The sequence below is a fragment of the Fulmarus glacialis genome, unplaced genomic scaffold (genome assembly GCF_000690835.1).
Source record: "Fulmarus glacialis isolate BGI_N327 unplaced genomic scaffold, ASM69083v1 scaffold15895, whole genome shotgun sequence".
NCBI classification, from domain to species: domain Eukaryota; kingdom Metazoa; phylum Chordata; class Aves; order Procellariiformes; family Procellariidae; genus Fulmarus; species Fulmarus glacialis.
This window is the reverse complement of record NW_009212453.1, coordinates 5,733-23,479: the sequence shown is the minus strand read 5'-3', so window position 1 is coordinate 23,479 and position 17,747 is coordinate 5,733. Positions and strand designations below refer to the sequence as shown.

The following is a 17,747-nucleotide window of genomic DNA, read 5'->3' as shown; positions in this document are numbered from 1 at the left end:
AAGAGATGATGGGCTGCATAGTCTGGTATAAACGGCACTTGGCCTAACATCTCATCACAGGTTGTTACATCATTGTAAACACTGGATTGTATTTTGGAAATAGTTGTATCGATGCCACTTTACCAATGCATCTTTCTTTCAAGCGCAATGAGCTTCAACAAAGCATACATGCAACATTTTCTTTACATAATTCCAAAAATTGCTAGTCACTTCTATACCCTTCTTCTGTAGTTATATTTAATGTAAAGTACTGACTCTTTCCTTTGTTATAGGTTCTTTTACATCCTCTAACTAGAAAAGCTGATGGTGACAGCCAGCCACCTATGTGTGATACAGACAGGAACCTTCCTTACCACACACTAAACGATTTAGGGTGAGACATTTTCGTAGTAGAAAATACGGGAGGGAATGGGAATTAAAAAAAAAGAATATTGGTGGAAATGCAGATTTTTTGAAAACTAAGCCAGATCTAAAAAAACCTCTGGATCTTTTGGCTTGTGTCAGGTTCAGACCTTATTCTAGTGTACGTAGATGGTTAGTTTTGTCCTCTGAATAGTCTTACTGAAGTGAACAGAAAACTTCACTAAAGGTACTCATGTGCTGAAAAGTTCACCATGTCTGACAATAGGATGGGAGGTCTCAGAACTGCGTAAGTTTCAGAAGAAATACTCATAGTTCAGTGACTCTTGCTGTGCTTCTAAGTGGTATGAAACAGACCTCTATGTAGCAGTAAGGAATACTGGGGTTGTTGGAGGGTGTTTTTAGCTGGGGTTTCCAAATGAAGCAACACTTACGATATATTGCAGTCTGTCTGTCAATCCTCTTCCCACAGTAACTTAAACCTGTTTACTTGTTTAACTAAATTTAATAGTATGGGTCTCAAAGAAACTTAGTTCATAGTTTTATCAGAATTGTCATCTGGAGAGAGAGGAGAGAAATTCAGAATTGTGTCTCCACCTGTAAAAAGCGCAATGTAAGCTCAACAGCTACTTGGTTAACCTGTGAGGTGGCTGGTGGCAGTGGTATAGTCTGGAACTAGCCATAAGAATGCTGGCTTTTTCCCAGCCAATAACTAAGTATAAGGGAAGACAGTGGTACTGTGTAACAAACTTGAGGTAGGGATGGGGCAGAGGGGACACGAGAGACTTGAAGTATTGTGGTAGTATGCTTTCCGTGTTGTGAAAGGCAACTGAGTATATTATGTTGAAGAGGGAATAGGAACTGATCTAGGGGTAGTGTGGTAGGGATGGGATGTGGTAAGAGTAGAGTAGAATAGAGTAGAACAGAATATTTCAGTTGGAAGGGACCAACAATGATGATCTAGTCCAACTGCCTGACCACTTCAGAGCTGATCAAAAGTTAAAGCATGTTATTAAAGGCATTGTACAAACGCCTTTTAAACACTGACAGGCTTGAGGCATTGACCACCTCTCTAGGAAGCCTGTTCCAAGGGTAGGGGTATTAGAAACCAGGGTTCATTTGTTCATTCCATTTCTCGTGGAACAACACTTTTTGTTTAAAGTTGAAATACAAAACTGATAGCTGTTTGTGGACCTGAACGGAGCACTGTTGTGTCAAAAGTCACAGAGATTTAGGACCGGTGAAGGATAAGGATGCCTTCAAATGCACTATGTGCTGCTTTTCTGAAAAGGCAGAGAAGTTTTCTGACCTGGGCATGTTCCATGTTTTACCAATTTGTTACATTCCTTACTAGGTTGTTACTCAGACACTCAAATAGATGAAGTCCCAAAATATGGTTAACGCCTATCTTCTGAGACCTACCTCATGCTAGGGTGGTGTAGAATGACTAGATAACCCTTCCATTGTGGGAGTGTTCTGCAATGTCTGTCTGTGTCCCCTGTGTCACCACGGCAAAATAAAGGTGCTGTATCTTCAAATTGAATTGTCTTTAGCTTTTTCTTGAAAAGGTGAAGTACGTCGAAATGTGTCAGCATTGAAACTTCACCCTACTGCAAGCTATTACTATTTACATCGTTTGTACTGATGCTAGGACATCTAATGTTTTATTTGCTCTGCAGAGGAGTGGACAAATTAGGAACATCTTCCTTTGAACACATAAGCCACAGTCTTCTGGGGCGTCCTTTATCTCAAAAGCTGGCTACTATTGCTGTAGGACTGCGAAGTGGAGGGGTGCTTCTCACAGGAGGAAAGGTACACACTTTACTACTCTCTACTTGCAAACCCTCCTAGATTGTTTTCTGTAGTTACAAAACTGTTTTTGTTAGTTTTCTTTGATACCATGTGAATTCCAAAGAATTAAAGAGCAAGCTGAAAAAAGAGCAGCTAACTGAACAGAGTTAATTCAGTAAAACATTATATTATATATATACGTATACACATTATATGCACACTTCATCAATATGTATTCATATTTCGTGTGTGTGTATATATATAAAATAGATACATAATGTAAGTTTTAAAGATTGCTACCAATGCAATTTCAATTTGTTCCCTTAAGGGATGAATCTGCTTTGTGTTTATAGTATAATAAACACGCCTTGTCTCTGAAAGAAAATAAGAATACAGTATTTTCTCCTGTGTTATAACATAAAATGGCAGTGGAGTTGATACTCTTATTTTCCTGTTGCCTCTTATGGTGATCCATTTAATACCCTATTCCACTGAAACTAACAGATGTTTTAACACTGAACTCAGTGGAATCAGAACACTGTTTGTAGTGGATGTATCCACTCTGAATTTCTTTATACTTGGTTTCACTCTAGGGCTTTGGTCTCTACCAAGTGATATAAAGACAGAATACGTATATACTTGTGGTGAGGAATAAAATCAGTGTGTGTAGAGCTTTCCCAGCTTGTTAACTGGTGTATACTGTGCAAAAACTCCACAGAAACAGAAGGAAATAGTTCTGTCAATTTACATTAGCTCACATTTATTTTTGTAGGGAAGTGGAAAGTCAACATTAGCAAAGGCCATCTGCAAAGAAGCATTTGATAGACTGGATGCTCATGTAGAAGTAATTGATTGTAAAGCTTTAAGAGGTACGATAATTTTTTTTAAAATCTCAAATGTTTGCTGTATGATGAAGAAACACCATTATGAAGTTACTATATTCAGTCTGAATAATTTTTCTAGTATTATTACTGCTTTTGCAAGGATATTTGATGCCCCGCAATGAGCATCTTTAATAGTCTGATGAAAATACAGCTGCCGTAAGCTTATTTCTAATTGTTACAAAATAGGAAGAAGTTGCAAGTTGAACTTTGTGATTTTTCAGCTGTGCTAACTAGAACAAATGTTACGTTAACAAATCATAAGTGTTAAAGGATACCTGTATTACTTAGTGAAAGGATGACACAGGCACCAAAGAAGGATCAAACAACCAGCTGAAACCTGATTTATGATGGCATATTTACTAGCCTAGTGTATGTTGGCAATACAATACAATCTAACACTCATGATTATAGATGATGATGATGAGATGAATCCTTACGTTTTGTGAGTTCAAAATAAGTATTTTGCACTAAAGATGGAAGAGGACAAAAAAGGCTTTTTTTTCTCTTTCATTCACTGGCTTTCCCAAATAGTCTTGGTGTTACAGAGGCAGAGAATACTCAACTGTTTTCTTACAGAGCCCTTCTATTGCATGGCTGTACTCTTTTTGCTTAAGTCGCTACTAAGCTCCTTGCTCCAGAGAAAAAGGGAAAGATTGATAAAGAGCTAGGTCCTTCACTCTGAAAAATTCTTCCAACTGCAGGACTCTTTGTAGCTAATTTAGAGTGCTGCTGATACTGCTCTGTTTTTAACTGTCTAGAAATTAGACCTGTATAGTGGTTAGTGAAAGATGATTAATTTCATTTTAGGACAGGTGGATACTTCTAGTACTTTTTTGATAGAAGATGTGGACATTTTTCTTTACTGACTGTTGACTCTGGTTTAATCTTGGTACCTGGATTTATAGGAGTAAAGTTAAGCTACACGAACCAAAACATTGTAGTATTACATCAGCAAGATGTAGTCCGTCTGATGATTTTTTTCCTGATATGTTTTGTCATTAAAATTGTATTTCTGTTTTAGGAAAAAGATTAGTAAATATAAGGAAAAATGTGGAAGAAGCTTTTTTAGAGGCAGCATGGAGACAACCATCCATTCTTTTGATGGATGATCTTGATCACATTGTTGGAGTACCTTCTACACCAGAGCATGAGAACAGCCCTGAAACTGTTCAAAGCGATAGACTTGCTTATGGTAATATTGTGCTACCTGTGTCTGGAAAAAAATATAATGCAACTTAGAATTTCTTGCACGTGAATTGTACTGTCCTACCTGGACAATTCTGTCTGTATCATTATTGTCTCTGGACCATGTGGTATTCCATGGTAGGGATTCACAAATTATGGTATGTAGACCATTTGTGGACCACTAGCTAAATCAAAATAGTCCACTCTGGAGCTTGGAGTAGTCATTGCCAATTATATGTACACCACCGCTGCTGATGGCAATGCCTCTTGTCAGTACCACCGCCAGTGGCAGAGGCTTCTCAGTTCCTTTATATGTTGTTCATGCACTCAAATATGTTGCAATTTCTTACAAATTACAGATGAATCTTTAGCTGATAATTATCGATAAGATCAATATTATAATTTACATACATTAAAGTTGATCCTGTTTTCCATAATTATTATTTATAATTATAGAGATACATACATTTGATGCTTATTGATGTTTAGAACCAACTTCTTTTAGCTGAATACTAACTTCGTTATCATCCTACTTGGTATGCTTTGTAGAATTTCTATTTTATTTTACAATGTAACAATCCACAGATTTTAAAAATAAGATTATCAATTGTAGTTTGACATCCTGTATACGGTTCCTTTTTATTCCCTAAAATCTAGGCAGTGCTAAGTTGCAAAATAAAATTAAATGATCAAGATTAATATCTTTATTTTTTAGCTGTATTCAACTCTGTTCATGTAAAATTCAAGCCATAGCAAAAAATACCTTCCATTTCTTAGCTCAATTTGAGGGAGTTAGCATAATTTTTTATTACTTTTGAAGTTCAGAAAATCTTACCATCATTCTTTTTTAAAAATGTGCCCTTACGTTACTTGCAGAATTGTTTGTGTTTCTTATTACTTTATTTACAGGTATAATGCATACAACAGAGGTTTAGAGTTTTAAAGATTATTCCTTGAAGATCTACCCTGCGTCCATAATTTCTTTGACTTTCATATGTTATTTTTTCCTAGATTGCTTATTTTCTAGGCTTAGCATCTATTTTTATTCTTACAACTTTCCCTTTTTTGTTCGCATGGAGGGAATAATATTTCTAGAACAGGGATCATAGTGCATAAAAAAAAATCACATATAATATCCTGTGGTAGACATCATCAGTGATGTTACAAATTTAGCTTTTAAAGAGCACTTCTGATGGCATTTTATTAATGGAATGTACTGTCCTAGAAAAAAAAACTATACATCTTTTTTTTTTTTAATTTTAAAAAAAGCCTGTAAATATGGGAATAAAACAAATATATAATAAGATGTTACATTTTGTGTGCCCTAATGCTGCTCTCCAGTACAGTAGAAATGTCTATTATAAAGTGCAGAATCTTTTGTTATTTTGCAATTCATGGAGCAATGTCTTATGTGTTTAGTTTTGAAAGATCTGATAAAAGAAGTTATTTCCATGGGGAGTTTGATTGCATTAATTGCCACAAGTCACTCTGAACATTCCCTACATCCTTCCCTGGTTTCAGCTCAAGGAACTCACATATTTCAGTGCTTCAAATGTATCCGATCTCCAGATCAGGTAAATTCAGGTATTTATTTATTTGGTGTTGTCTGCCTTCCCTGCAGTGTCAAATACAATACTGGAACAGCTGCAAAAATAGTAGGTTACACCTGAAGATGAGAAAAAAAATCTGTTCTTTCATGATGCTTAAATACCTCAGAACTTACATCTGTCATTATAAAGTTTTTAAAAAACAAAAGGAATCCAGTGAAAACTCCCAGTTGGCCCCACTCTCCTTATCTTCAGTGGCGAGAGAAGGATGTATTCAGAGGACGTTTCAGTTCAACGTAAAACAAGTCAGGTTGTCTAACATAGGTGAAATATGCATGTTTCCTTGTTAACTGTAAGGGGATTCTAGAGGAGCAGCTTTAAAAAACCATATAAGTCACTACAGTTAGATAAATTACATTAAACCTAAATGTGTTTTTTCACTGCTCAGAGGAGTAAGTATGTCCCTAGAACATGTATTTTAAAAATGTTACTGATACTAAATGTTAATTTTATGGGAAGGTTTTGGTTTGGTTTTCTATATTAATTATATCCCTCTACTTTTGAATATAGTCCATTTTGAAAAGTAAAAAGGACAGAGGGAAGAATAACCAGTATAACTTCACTGCAGGAGAAAGCAGCACTTTGTACCTGTGCCTGCGTTAATGGCATGACGGAGACTTGGCAACTCATTTGTATTTAACACAAGTTGTTCCTGCCTGCTTGTCTTCTGTCACAGGCTAGCAATTAAAGGCCAATGAGGAGGGGATTCTGCGTTAGATACAATGTAGCTTTCTCCCACTGCCTTTATCATTTTTAATACTAGTACATGAATAAGGATGAGACATCACTGGAAAAGTCAGGATCTCAAGAGATACCAAATTATCTGATGTATTTTTATCTAATGCAATATATTTAATCTCAAATATATTCTACTCGTATCAGCAAAATGAAAGGTGTTCCTTTTCCTGTGAAACAGAAAAAATGGGTGTAAAACAGTATAATCGGGGGGGGCGTGGAGGGTTGTTTCATTGTTATTGTTGGATTTGAGATAGCTGTGGCAAGGTAAACATTTAAAGTTGTTAAACTGGTGAATTTATTGAAATTCACCTGAAGAATTAACTTTTGTTTATATTCATGTCTGCTCAGATTTTGTTATTCGAAGGTTTGGTGACATGTAAATATTTAAGGAAATTTCAGTAACTTGTATGTATTTACTTTTTGACTTTCTGAAATCCATACAAATAGTAAACTTAATATACACTTGCTGCACAATTCTATTTTTCAGAAGCAAAGATGTGAAATGCTGTATTCCACAATAAAAAAGAAACTGAATTCTGATTTAAAGAAGTTCTCTAATCTTGACCTCCAAAGTATTGCAAAGGAAACGGAAGGTTTTGTTGCTAGAGATTTTACTATGCTTGTTGATCGTGCCATTCATGCCTGTGTTTCCAACCAGAATACATTTCAAAATGGTGGTATGTTGACAACAAAATCTCTTATTTCATAGTCTTACTTCTGTAATCCAGAACCTGTGGAGTAACACAGAAATAAAAAGCCAGTTTTTATGATTCTATGTTTAAAATTTATTTAATTGTTACATATTGTGAGGAATTTGTTACTGGTAGGCTGTGTGTTCTTTTTTTTGTTCAGGACTTTTTTTTTTTTTTTAAAGCAGAATTGAATCTGTCAACTATGGATTTTCAGAAAGCTCTAAAAGATTTTACTCCATTAGCTCTGAGAAACGTTAACCTTCATAAACCTAAGGATATTGGCTGGGACAGGATTGGTGGCTTAAAAGATGTGAAGCAAATACTCATGGATACCATCATGTTACCTGCAAAGGTACCCAGTTCTTTTAAATTATTTACCTGAATTTTGTACATAAAGTTAGTAGGGGAAGAATGATTTTTAAGGTGTGACACGGTATTTGACAGAAAGACGACAGGTATGATTTTAAGCTACTTTTGTAGCTTCCCAGTCTTCAACTGTCTTCAGCTACTGGAAAACTCTTTCTCCTTCCCCTTCCCTCTTCCAAATACAAAAGGCAACGGCTTGTGCTTTTCTACAGATCAAGTGTTGCTCTAGAATATTGCAGTATTGCTAACATTATCTTTGCTACACTATCTGTTGCAGGGTTTGTGATTAGGCTCTGTAAAGATAACATTTCCAGCTGTCTTCTGCAGCGCTTTTGTTAGCGGAGTACTCTCTCTTGGATGAATGCCAATCCATCAATTCCCTTTTATTTTACTTTGGCATTTCTGCCTTGCTTAAAACTTCCAGCATTGAGATGAGCCATCTATTTCAGTCTTCAGAGGAATGACTGAACAGTTTTCTGTATAATGGACAGAATCTTTTACTGTATACTTATATAATTTAATCATATCAGTCAGTGATTAAAATAGGAATTTAGAAGTACCAATATGTACATTATAAAGCTCTAGTGCATCCCTATTCTGTCCTGTTTCCTCTTGGTAGAAAATGCCACTTGTTTGTATTTTAAGTACCTATGAAGCCTAGGAACTCACGTCAGCCCCAGGTAAACTTAACAACAGTCCAGATGAGCTCTTGTGATAATGATGTGGATAAAAGAAATTAGACACGTTCTGTTTAGATAAAAATCTAAATGTTTAGATAAAAATCTAAAAATCAGTGATGTTACAGTACACTGCAGAATAATTACATATTTTAGAATATGTCTTGTTGAAACTCTTTTCCAGTATCCAGAATTATTTGCAAACCTACCCATACGACAGAGATCAGGAGTCTTGCTGTATGGAGCACCTGGAACAGGAAAAACACTGTTAGCAGGAGTAGTTGCTCGGGAGAGTGGAATGAATTTCATCAGCATCAAGGTAGCAAGATTTTGAAGATTAACTGATTCATTTTATTAACTGAATGAAATAGCTTAACATAATACCTGTGAGTATGTGCTTCTGAGGGCAAAATACCAAAGAAAGAAATTAGCATTTAAAATTTGCTGTGTCTCTGGGTATCCCACCATCTGACTTCTGGAACTGCACAGTTTTATTACTCAGATTTTTTGTATTATTATTCATTAGGCAGAATTATAAAATTTAATTAGATGTTCTTAGTTTCCCATTTTTTTATAAAAAGATCCTGGATTTTGGTTCCCCTGGACAATGAAGAAGAACAATGCATTTTAAACGTATTTTCAAAATACAGTGTGAGCCGTTGCCTTGTGATAGTGTAACACGTGTTCTGTTATAGTAGAAAAATGGAAATTATTACTTTAAAATAAGTTGGAATGCTTAAAAGATTATTTTGGCTTATCTAGACCCCTCGGCTCTTCTGTTCAGAGATGCCACTTCCTTGGTTACAAGAAAATTCACTCTAGTATATGAAATCTATGCTGATGTTGAATTACACGTTAAAACTAAGAAACATACCATGAATGTTCTTTTCTGATTTTTTTTTAGGGACCAGAGCTGCTCAGCAAATACATTGGAGCAAGTGAGCAAGCAGTTCGAGATATCTTTAACAGGTCGGCTTTGTAAGGATTTGTGATGCTAAAATGAATTTTATTGGTTAAGCTCCAAGAAATAATTTCGTTTTCCTAGGAGAGACATGGCATCAGATCACAAAAGCATCTGAAATAATTAGTTGTGCCGAACCAGATGTTCAGATCTTGGCAAGTTCAACTTGACCATCATTATTTAAGATCAGGAGTGCACTTTTGAAGCCAAACTCCCAGTTCTCTCCATTTACAGTGCGTTGGTTCACATCACAGAACTGTCTTGGAAAACACATGCTGAATTCCTTTCAGATGATTCCAGGAGATAGTCGAGTGTGGTCCAACTAGTAATGAACACTCAGTACATAGGATCATACTAGACTTGGTACTGAGGTCCTCGGTGCCAGTTGTTTTGTTTTTACAAATCTGCCCTTACTCACCCTCAGTGCTCACTAATGTAAACATATCCTACATAGCCTTTGCTTCTCGTGTAGTTACAGTGTAGGCAGTCTTTGTGTTAGATGTACATAAGCCAAGACCTCATCTGCAGTGATTGGATTTTACAGCTTTCATGTATATTAACACAACAGTTGAGTACTTCAGAAATTACAAAGTGAGTGCAAGGTATGTCATAAAAACGAGCAGTGATTCCATTGCAATCTAATTCTTCAGAATCTCTTAATTTCTACAGAAAACAGATTTTCTGTTCTCACGTTAAAGATAACTGTTCTCTGAAGCAAAAAGCAATTATCTTTAATATTTCTAAGCAGTTTTACCTGTGACCCAAACTTAAACAGAATTTAAGTATTGCCTTTTTTTTTTCCTTTTAGAGCTCAGGCAGCTAAGCCTTGTATCGTTTTTTTTGATGAGTTTGATTCTATTGCTCCTCGCCGAGGTCATGACAACACAGGAGTTACAGACCGAGTGGTTAACCAACTGTTGACTCAGTTAGATGGTGTGGAAGAATTACAAGGTAATAATTAATCTGTGTGCTCCTTTTATGCAAAAGTTTAGCAGATGTTAATGATATTTTTCTGCACTTTTCTAAGGGGTTTATGTGCTAGCTGCTACTAGTCGCCCAGATTTGATTGACCCTGCGTTGTTAAGGCCAGGTCGACTGGATAAGTGCTTGTACTGCCCACCTCCTGATCAGGTGAGGAAACAAAATATTTTACATGAGAGGCAAGGAAAAAAATCAAACTAATGGGTTTTTTTCTCCTTTTCTGTATATTTAGCGGCATTTCAAACCTGAACAAAGTGGACTTGATTGCCCAGCTCCAGTTATACAACAGTATAAATTCACTGATTTTAGTGTCTATGTGTCACATAAAACTGGGGAAAGACAAGGCTGTTTACCACAGTCTTCAGGATCAAATCATGTTCCTGTGGATATAGCTGATTTTTAAAAAAAAATTAAAAAAGGAAGCTAGTCTGCAGAAAGAAATTGGATGCAGGGTAGTGTTTATCATGTTCTGCGTCTTTCTCTGAATTGGGTGTAGTGGATCTGCCATTTGCTTGAAGTGATGAACCGTAGTCATTCGTAAACCAACTCTTGAATTATCTGAAGTTTTCAGAGCAGTTTTATTCCAAACTCTTCTTTACCCACATTTAATTTGGAATATTCAAGCTCTTTTTAAGTCAGATGTGTCACTAGTTAGGAAAGGAATGATTCCCATTGATTTTAGTGGAGTTTGGATCAGGCCTTTGAGGCTGTACAGTGTATGTCTTTGATTCCCCATTTTATGAGAAAAAATTAGTGCTGTTCATTTTCAGATTAGTTGGCAGATTTAACAAATACCACATCATTTCAATGATGAAGAAGATGATCCTATGCCTTAAGAACACAGATATACTCATTTCCTTTTTTTTTTTTCTTTTTTTTTTTTTTTTTTTTGTAAACTTCTGATTTAGAACATGATCACTCAGGTAAACAGAAGTTTTTCACTTTTGTCATACTTCTCTTTGCAAAAGGACATATGAGTAGCAGAGTTCACCTTCATATTTTTATATATTTCATATATAAAAATCACAGATACTAACTGGATATTTAGAGAAATATATTTCTCTGTATACTGCATCTGGTACAGTTTCTCTTAGACTCTTCAAGAAAATGTAACAAAAAGTATGCCTATATTTTAAAGATTGATTGCTGTACAGTTATGTCCTATAGGCACTATTATTAGGGTAGTATCTTCTTTAAAAAAGATCCTTCCTCCCTCAGATAGGAAGTTGCTTGTGACAGGGCCAAACCACTATCTAGCAAACAGGACAAGGAAAATAACAGGTTGCTTTACTGACATTTTTTTTTCTCCCTTTTTACAGAATTCACGCTATGAAATCTTAAAAGCTCTCAGTCATTCTCTGTCCTTGGCAAACGATGTGGACTTTCAGGATTTGGCAGCAAAAACAGAACGGTTCACAGGGGCTGACCTAAAAGCTTTATTGTACAATGCCCAGTTAGAGGCAATCCATACTAATTTAGGTTCAGGTTTAACACAGGTAAATAAAACTAATATAAAAGAAGTCTCTCCTCTTTTTATTTTGATGTTGGTATGTTTGAAAGGGTTAATTTTATCTGTGTTTTTTTAGCAAAATGATGTCTAATAAGATTTACTTTTCCTATATTTGTATACAGAGGCTTAAAATCTTAGTATGTTGCAGAAAAATACAAGAATAATGTAACAGATTAAATACTTCTTAAACACACATTTTTTTCATTTTATGATAGGTGTTTAATGTTAAATAGATTTATGTAAGCCAAATCTGTTTATCGTTGTTATGAGGAATGACTGACAGACCAATAGGAGGGATCCAACTCAGAGTTTCTTAGGAGCAGCTAGCAGATTCAGTTTTGAGTGGCACATTTTGGGTGGGTTTTGTGGAGTTGTTCCAACAGATTGAGTTTGATCTGAGGTCAGGAGAGAAGTGGTGAGAGGATGGTGATATCTGAAGTGGCCTGCTCTGGCTCATCTTCCAAGCACCCGCTAGTACTTGGCGCTTCCAAGGTACAGGATCCCACCCTTGGTTTATACCCTTTATGTGACTGACAGGTCCTTTCCTCTTTTAGCCTCTGTTCAGCCACGTCTCCTCACATTTTTAATGCCTGTCTTCTGGTTCTAGCTGGAAAGGGGCAGGCATGGCTTCCACTACTTGGAGGTCAAGGGAGGGGGTTGGGTCAGGGGTGCAAAAGCAAGGAGACCTCTTGCGTTCTTTTTGTCCCAGCTGTTACCAAGGGATGCGGCTCTGAGGATGCAACTGTTAGAACTGGGAGGGATCTCCAGCATATCTTCCCTAACAATCCCTTCACTTGTAGCATCAGTAATTAAGTAGTTGTAAGGATACCTGATGATTATCTGTCCTTAGAGGAGGCCATTGTCTAAAGCAGTGGTCCGGAGTGGTGTGCACCCACCCCAGGGGGTGCACAAGACAATCCATTGAGGTGCAGGAAGAAAATATTAGAACTTCAATAGTACCTATATATAAATAAATAAATATGCATGTATTTGGTGGAGTGTGCTCACAGTTTTTTTTACTGATAGGGGTGTACAATCAAAAAGGTTTGCAGACACCAGTCTAAAGCAACAACTGTGATTTCTACATTACCACTTAAAATGTGTTGACTATGTCTAAAGATGAGTACAGTTAATTAGGCACTGTAAAAGTAGACTCACCACAATCTCCTAGAGCACTTTACACTGCGTGGAGGGAATGGTTGAGACAGAAGTGATACAGCTCTACAACAGAAAATGTACATGAAGTTTCCCAACACTTGCTGTTACTCAGTGAGTGAGACAGCTCAAAGCAAACAAGTAAAACCTTAAGATTACCTCCTCAAATTATTTTTCTAGCATGAAGACAGAAAGTTCTGCTTAAAGGCATTGGATTTTCTTAGCAAAATATTTGGAAATATACTCCCAGAGAAAGACAGATTACTAAATCAAATGTAAATCAATACTTTCATTTGCACTCTATATGTATTTTTGTAATGTATTTCAGACTGCAATTAATTAGGAGTTAACACTTCTAATGTTCTGTTCTTTGTCACAGGATTTTGGTTCTAGTTCTGATAGTGACTTCAGTCTCTCTTCCATGGTTTTTCTAAACCACAGCAGTGGCTCAGATGATTCGGCAATAGATGGAGAAGGAGGGCTAGAGCAATCTCTTATTTCTTTAGACATGTCTGACTTGCTTCCTGAAGATCCAAGGTCCAACATGTATCGTCTTTATTTTGGAAGCTCTTATGAATCAGAGCTGGGAAATGGAACTCCTTCAGAACTGGTAAATTACTCACTTAATATTTTGAATTTTCTAAGTATTAGCAGCTGTGAAGCAAAAAAACTGAACTAGGCAAATGGTATGGTTTTATAAATACAGTGATGTCTGCTTTGTCCTTCAAACTGTCTTCAGCCTATACCTTGTAGTCCATGATGGGGAAGAAGATGGAAGGATGTGATCTGACACAATATGGACTTCTCTGCAACTTTGCAGGACTTTAAAATCAAAACCGCAAAATACTGCTTAATACCTTATAATCAAGCAAACTGCATTCATACTAGATCTTACTGTCTGGCCTAATGGCTTGTTGCCTTCCAAAGTTTAATACTAAAACAGTTTTTGACTTTTTGGTAGCTTTGGGTTTTTTTTAATCTTAGTTTTATTACTAAGTAATGACCATCCAGCTTTCAAGAATTAAGTCATAATCTTAAGAATCAACAAACATTTTTCAGTTTCCAGTAGAGTGTGCATTAATGGAATAATCTGACCATGGGATTGTGTAAACAACAGAAGTAAACCCTAGCTTCCATCGTTACTCTTAAGAAGCAGAATTCCTATTGTTGTAGTATCTCATTGCACAGAAAGAAGCACGATCTCTGGCTAGCTTGCAGATAGGGATGTGCTGGTTGGCTACCCAGAACCTGCATGGTGATCAGCTGGCCAGCTCGTCTCGCTTGGCTGCCCGGTAAGCAAAATGGAATATGCTGCCTCTGAGCTCTTTATGGTCAACAGATGACTTCAGAGTTTGCATGTGATCCATGGGACATTCATTTTCACGATCTGTTGTAGAATTGCTATTACAGGTTAGTTATCAAAGTTGTTAGACTCTTGTTTTCAAAACTGTCTTGCATTGATTCTTAAAGACAAAAATAACTTATCTTGACATTGGGGAACTAATTACTGACTGCCAACGTGCTTTTGTATGTTTTATCTTGCATTATAGATGATAGTGTTCCATTAATGTACCTTTAGAGACTTCAATTCTCCTCTAACTGTGAAGGTTTTTCAGCAAGGCTACAAGGACTTTGATCTCTTAAAGTTGTTGAACTTGAAAGTTCACACTTATCAAGTGCACAGAGAATTTGGAGGCGATGAATGTTTAAATTATGAGTCACTCCAAAGCTAACTACATAAACTTGCCCAGATTTCAGAACCACTGATTTTCATATGTAAATACAACAGTGAACTTTGTAGACCTTTATTCTTTTTGAGATAGGCCATTGCAAAAATATTTAGACCTTTTCTACAGTTGAAACACTTCATTTTCAAATTTGTACTTTTCCCCAAACACCATGGCAAATTAACCTAAACTTTCTGTTCAAAGAGTTGTGTATGTGATACATTTTTAAGAGAAAGTACTCTTTTTGCCGGTGTGGGCAAGCTTATACTGAATTAAATTTGTAGGCTAAATCTTAATGGTGGAGTTGCCCTTTTGGATCCATAGTGAGTTAATGTATTTCTCCTTGTGGTCAATTTAGAGCTCTTTGTGTTTGTCTGGACCAAACTCCATAACTCACGATTTTACCAGCGTGACTCAGAGAGACACAGCATCATCACAACCTTCCATGCTTGGAACAGCTTCTCAAGAAGACTCCCTGGAAAATAACCAGGAGCACCAAACAGAGCACCTGAGGACAGAAATCAATGCTATCAAAGCCAATTACAGAAGCAAGAATGGAGTATGGCAGTTTTTTCAACGATTTAGTCTTAACACTTTTCTATTGTTTTCCCATACTTCTTGATATTTCAATAAATAATTTCTGCAATTATATTAAATATAATGAAACAAAAATAGCAAAGATAAATGATACCTAGTTTGAGGAGAGAAGCCAGATGTTAACATTCATATAACTAAGTAGTTATTTCTGTGTTATTAATATGGAGGGGGGCGGGGGAGTTGTGATTGTATTTATAATACATTTGTCTGTACATGTAATGAGGAAGTTCCAGAGTTACTGATATTCATGGCACTATGTTTTTGTTTCTGTGGTAATTTTTCATTGTCTCTTCATGGCTCTGTTTTCAAGGAGGACAGCACCCTTAATCAGTCGGTGCTTGCCAAGAACACTTTAATTATTACCCAGTCCCATCTGATGACTGCACTTGAGGGTATAAGACCATCTATTAGCCAAGATGACTGGAAGAATTTTGCTGATCTGTAAGTATTAAATTATTTTTTTTAATTATGTATTCAGTGGAGATTCGGTCTTTTCACATTTCTTATTCATCAGAAACACAATAGTTATTGAATGTGGGGAATGGCAGAGTTGAATAGCTTCTGACAGCAATTTTTTTCAGAAATATTAAATTACATACAAAGTATTTTACCAGTGCATTGTCTTTTATTGTTTAATGTAGGACCTAGATATTTTAATCACAGACCAGAAAACCCTTGTATTATGTTCAGAGCTATACCAGTACAAAGAGGCGTCGATTCTCTGAGTCTTAGAGCTAGGTCCTTCCTGCTCCCACTGAGTAGTAGCCCCTCATATTTTCAGATTGCTGGGGTTTGACTCTCCGAAGTGGTCTTTGTAGCTGCTGTGTTTGGGAAAAGGCAGTAATCTGCAGAAAAGGAGAATGTGTCTCCTTAGACTTGGAAAAGACTGCAGTGAAAAAGCTGGAAACTGCCATTGGGATATTCTGTGATCTCACCAGTGGGTTCTTCTGACATGAAGATTGTCAGGAGTTGTCTTCCTCAGCTGACACATAGATAAGCATGTCTTACGGCAGGGGAAGAGAGAAGGAAGGGACAGGAAAGGAGGAGAACGAGAGATGCTTCCCAGGAGTCTATACTACCTGTCCACTTCTGTTCCTTGTCCCACCTTTCCCCCCCAACCCCAAAAAGTAAAAATAAAAAATAAAAAAAAAGAGGAAGCAGGGCAGGAGCTCTCTGAGTTAGGTTTGTGGATGAAAACTCCTCCAGGTCTGAGGAGACATGCACTCTTTATTTCCATAAAAATACACTGTCGTAACAGTAAACATCTGTCATTCTGTGTTGCATTAATGTATATCTGAAGAGGCATATGCAAACAAAGGCATTTCATAAGAATTTGCTAATATCTTTTTCTGTTTCCAGGTATGATAATTTTCAGAATCCCAAGAAGAGGAAAGGACAAGTTGGCTCAACATTCAGACCAGGACAAAAAATGACTCTTGCTTAGTAACTTGTATTTGCTTGTAATTGCTAAACTGTTAACTGGAAATGACAAATGTGATTAAATCAGATTATTTATATCCATATGGATTCATTAATGCAGCAGTTGAAGATAAGTTTCTTTTAAACTTACATGCTGTAAAATTATGTCACATTTTATTTTGAATAAAATTGTCGTCTTTCAGATTGATATTAAATTTTTGAGAGAACGTTGTTTACATTCTGTCCAGTTGTTTATCACATAAAATTTTGAATTTTGCTTTTTATCAATATAGTTGCCAAAACCTAACAATGATTTCCTATCCCTGTTTATTTCCTCACAACAAATAGATTCTGTTTGAATAAACTTAATATCTAATGGTGGAAATGTTTTTTAAAAATTCTATAAAGCCATTCTCTAATGGGCTTTGGAGAGGTGTTAGAGAAGGGTGGTACTTCATATGTTTATTGGTAGGCAACTAGTCTAATACTTCCAAAACAACTATAGCAAAAAAAAAAAAAAAAAAATTAAGACAAACCAAGATAATTGTATCTTGGTTTCTGCCACTGTTTATTATTCAGAAGAATATCAAGTTGCATTTCACAACAACAGTATCTTCTTATCTCCATCTTTTCTTCATGGAGACCGTTCAAAGACACCTCTGATGTTAGGAAGCTTTCTAACATAAATCCTGAAATTATTCACAACTACTGTCTTACATGAAGATTGTTAAAGAGTTGTCTTCTTCGGCTGATACATAGATAAGCAGGTCTTAACAGAAGGGGAAAGAAGGAAGGGACAGGAAAGGAAGAAAACTAGAGATGTTTCCTGTGAGTCTATGCCACCCTTTCACAACATTTTGCCAATACTGGGGGGTTTTGCTTGGTTGGTTTTTCACTAATCCTCCTTCCCTACTATCTACCTTCCTGAGATAATTAGAAAACATTGATTTTTATTTTTTTGGTGGTCTTTCATAGCCATTATGTGCCTTTTCACACCTGTATTGCTTTGGGCCATTAGGCATTATTATCCTTTCCGTGATCAGATAGTATGTCCAGGCTTCCCCTGATCACTTCTTCAGGTACATTGGTAGCAGCAG

The 17,747-nt window shown here is 36.3% G+C and overlaps 1 protein-coding gene across 1 annotated transcript in view; it reads left to right on the top strand.

Moving 5' to 3' along the window:
* PEX1 (peroxisomal biogenesis factor 1) overlaps positions 1-16,877 on the top strand; it is a 25,612-nt gene extending 8,735 nt beyond the window's left edge. The window contains exons 8-23 of the mRNA XM_009577889.1: positions 273-373; positions 2,040-2,172; positions 2,924-3,020; positions 4,057-4,227; positions 5,640-5,794; positions 7,053-7,242; positions 7,443-7,609; positions 8,485-8,619; positions 9,205-9,269; positions 10,070-10,212; positions 10,289-10,392; positions 11,562-11,738; positions 13,287-13,517; positions 14,993-15,193; positions 15,542-15,672; positions 16,591-16,877. Coding sequence (XP_009576184.1) covers positions 273-373; positions 2,040-2,172; positions 2,924-3,020; positions 4,057-4,227; positions 5,640-5,794; positions 7,053-7,242; positions 7,443-7,609; positions 8,485-8,619; positions 9,205-9,269; positions 10,070-10,212; positions 10,289-10,392; positions 11,562-11,738; positions 13,287-13,517; positions 14,993-15,193; positions 15,542-15,672; positions 16,591-16,675 — 2,286 coding nt within the window. The 3' untranslated portion in view covers positions 16,676-16,877. The remainder of the gene's footprint in view (positions 1-272; positions 374-2,039; positions 2,173-2,923; positions 3,021-4,056; positions 4,228-5,639; positions 5,795-7,052; positions 7,243-7,442; positions 7,610-8,484; positions 8,620-9,204; positions 9,270-10,069; positions 10,213-10,288; positions 10,393-11,561; positions 11,739-13,286; positions 13,518-14,992; positions 15,194-15,541; positions 15,673-16,590) is intronic.
* Positions 16,878-17,747: the final 870 nt, after the last annotated feature.